The following is a 2,770-nucleotide window of genomic DNA, read 5'->3' on the forward strand; positions in this document are numbered from 1 at the left end:
TTTTAAACAGTGGAGAGGGCGGGTCTTTTAAAAAAATTTGCAAAAATCCTCTGCTACACCTTTAAACAATGTTCTTTGAAGACTATATGTTATTTTTGACATCACCCTTGCCCCCCCTTAATTTTCTTATCATGTTTGGTTGGTATAAATGCTTTTTCCTGCAGTGATGCATGGATTAAACAAAACAATAGTAATAAAATATAAATATATATATCATACACAAGTTTAAATATTGCATTAGAAGTTAAACAAAAAATGAGTACCAAAAAAAATAACAGACACTGCTCTTAATATGGAAAAGACTGGCTGCTTTATTGTCACTGTGATATTCTGTACAACCAGAAAATTGAGGCGCTTATGGTAAAATTCTGACTTATAATCTCTTCCTTACTCTACTGAGACACATTGTCCAGCTATTCCCATAGTCACATATCCATTTACTTTGCAGATTAGCAATTGTAATGAGAATGATCCTAAAAGACATAATTTCTACATACATAGATTTATATTTACAAAATACAATTTACACCTCTGAAAATGTATGACTACATTAGGAGATAAAAGCTGTATGTAAAGCCTCTATAAGATGCTTCTTAACAGTTCTTACAATTAGCAATCAAAAAAGTATGATTATTCAAATTTCACTCATTGCATAAAGTATATTAACATTGGTGTTAAATGAGACAAAATTAGTATTTATGGTAAAATGTACATCGGAAAAAATATCTTTTTGGGATAGTTTGACTGCAGGACAGTGTGTCTCAGTGACCATCTTCAACTGTTGGTACCAAACTGCACATTCTCAGAAACAACAGTCTCAAACAGAAGGACAAGACTGATACATAAACTCATTTGGTGGGTGTGTGTATGCAGTACAGTCCTAATTCTTTAGAAACCTGCAACGAGAAAAGAAAAGGTAGACATGAAGAGCCAGAATTTCACAAGTTTCAACTTTCTCTATAAAAAAAAGTAGACACCTACTACTCTGCTCGGTTGTGTGCTCCTGTCCTCTTGATCTTCTAGGCTCTATACCTTTCCTGCATCCTTTAGTTTTCCCACCAGGTCTTCAACTGTCTCCACTTTCATCCCTGCCTCCCTCTGTGGGGGCTCGTCAACCCTCAGCACCTCCAACCGTGATGTAAGATCCACACCCAGGTCTGCAGGCTTAACATTGGCAATCTTTTTCTTCTTTGCTTTCTGAAAAAAAGAAGGAAAAAAAAGTGTATTTGTTTAGATGGAGGTAAGTGATATCTGACAATTTTCATTGAGATTTTCCACCATCTACAAACATTAATATTATTCAGTATGGTGTGGTTTTTTTAACCAGTTTTCAAGAGAGAATAACTACGAAAACAGCTGAAATGTTTATGGGGTGTAGGCATCTGCTAACTTCTTCGTCTTAAACACATGCAAATGTTTACATACACACAGAGCAGNCACATGCAAATGTTTACATACACACAGAGCAGCTCTTCAAAGAAGGCCCAAAGTGACTTGGATTTCAGCAGGCTGCACATGTAAACCTTGGTTTGCTTGTGTGCCTGCTTCAATACGTAGATCATGTTTTAATGATCAAACTGCATAGATTCATGGGTGGAGGATTTAAAAATGTAAACAATCACCATGTGCTAAGTGATTTCCAAATTTGAAATTCTGCTGCAGTTTTTGCATCGTTTTTAGCACTTCTTAAAGTGAGGTCCAACATTTCTGCAGTCATTTTTTCCACAAAGGAGCAATTGCTACAATGCCAGAGCATGAAGAGATTAGAAACAAAAAGAAAAATTAAATATCATCTGCACAGAAATCTTGGCAGATCACCTACAACATACCCACATAATGAAAGCACAAAAATATAAAAAAAAAAAAACTATTGCACATGAAATTTAGTGCCCCTTATTTGTTATATTTAAATATGAAGACCTAAGAGTCTTTATTTTGTCTGTATTCTTTACAAAACAGCTAAGTTTAGTCAGATTAACAAGCGAGACTCCATGAACAGGATTTTTAAAATTCTTGTCACGGGACTGATTTAAGGTCCAGGTATTTACAGGGTAATTCTAACACATCTGTATGCTTTGATCTAAAGCATCCCATCACAGCTCTGGCTGTATGCAGCTCTATAACAGCTCTCCTGCTGAAGGATAAACCTTCCACACGGTTTCCTTGGCCATCAAGGTCCTCTTTGTTCTCTAATGCTGTCTAGCATTAAAGGGGTCACAAAAGAGGTCAAAGCGACGGATAAAGCAAAAACAAAATGCAATTTCAAATAGGACTTGAAAATACAAGTTGAAAAAGAAAATGGAAATGGAATAAGGAATAACATTTTTAAATGTATGATAAGGAAAGGTATTTATGATTTTTTTTCTAATGTCCATTTGGAAATAGGATTTGAAAATACATCTTAAAATTCCAGTAATTTTATAATGGATTAATTAATATAATTTACAATTCCTCTTTAATAATTCAATTTGAAGTGTCTAAAATGCTTTTTTTTTTATTTGATTTCTATTTGCGTGACTTAAATATTAAATTTGGAATGACTGGTTTTCTTTTTCAGAGACTTTCTAGAGTCTAGGTCCTTTATAATCTGGTATCTGGCCAATCAATGCTCAAAACTGATGTTTCTGTATTGTAATGGGAATGAAAAAGTTATATCAAGTGTATATAAAAAAATGTTTTCCCCCAGAGTTTTATTGTCAATAGACTATCACAAGTAGAGCGCAACAATATTCCCCCTCTATATTTAATCCATCCCCTTGGGGAGCATCGG

General features: G+C 34.4%; 1 protein-coding gene across 1 annotated transcript in view; it reads right to left on the minus strand.

Annotated features, from left to right (window-relative positions):
• Positions 1–228: 228 nt before the first annotated feature.
• etfb (electron transfer flavoprotein beta subunit) overlaps positions 229–2,770 on the minus strand; it is a 9,046-nt gene continuing 6,504 nt past the window's right edge. Inside the window, exons 6-7 of the mRNA XM_015371863.1 lie at positions 982–1,197; positions 229–896 (exon numbers count right to left, since the gene is read on the minus strand). Coding sequence (XP_015227349.1) covers positions 1,027–1,197 — 171 coding nt within the window. The 3' untranslated portion in view covers positions 229–896; positions 982–1,026. The remainder of the gene's footprint in view (positions 897–981; positions 1,198–2,770) is intronic.

This window comes from Cyprinodon variegatus, unplaced genomic scaffold (genome assembly GCF_000732505.1).
Source record: "Cyprinodon variegatus isolate N-32 unplaced genomic scaffold, C_variegatus-1.0 Scaffold66, whole genome shotgun sequence".
Classification (NCBI taxonomy): domain Eukaryota; kingdom Metazoa; phylum Chordata; class Actinopteri; order Cyprinodontiformes; family Cyprinodontidae; genus Cyprinodon; species Cyprinodon variegatus.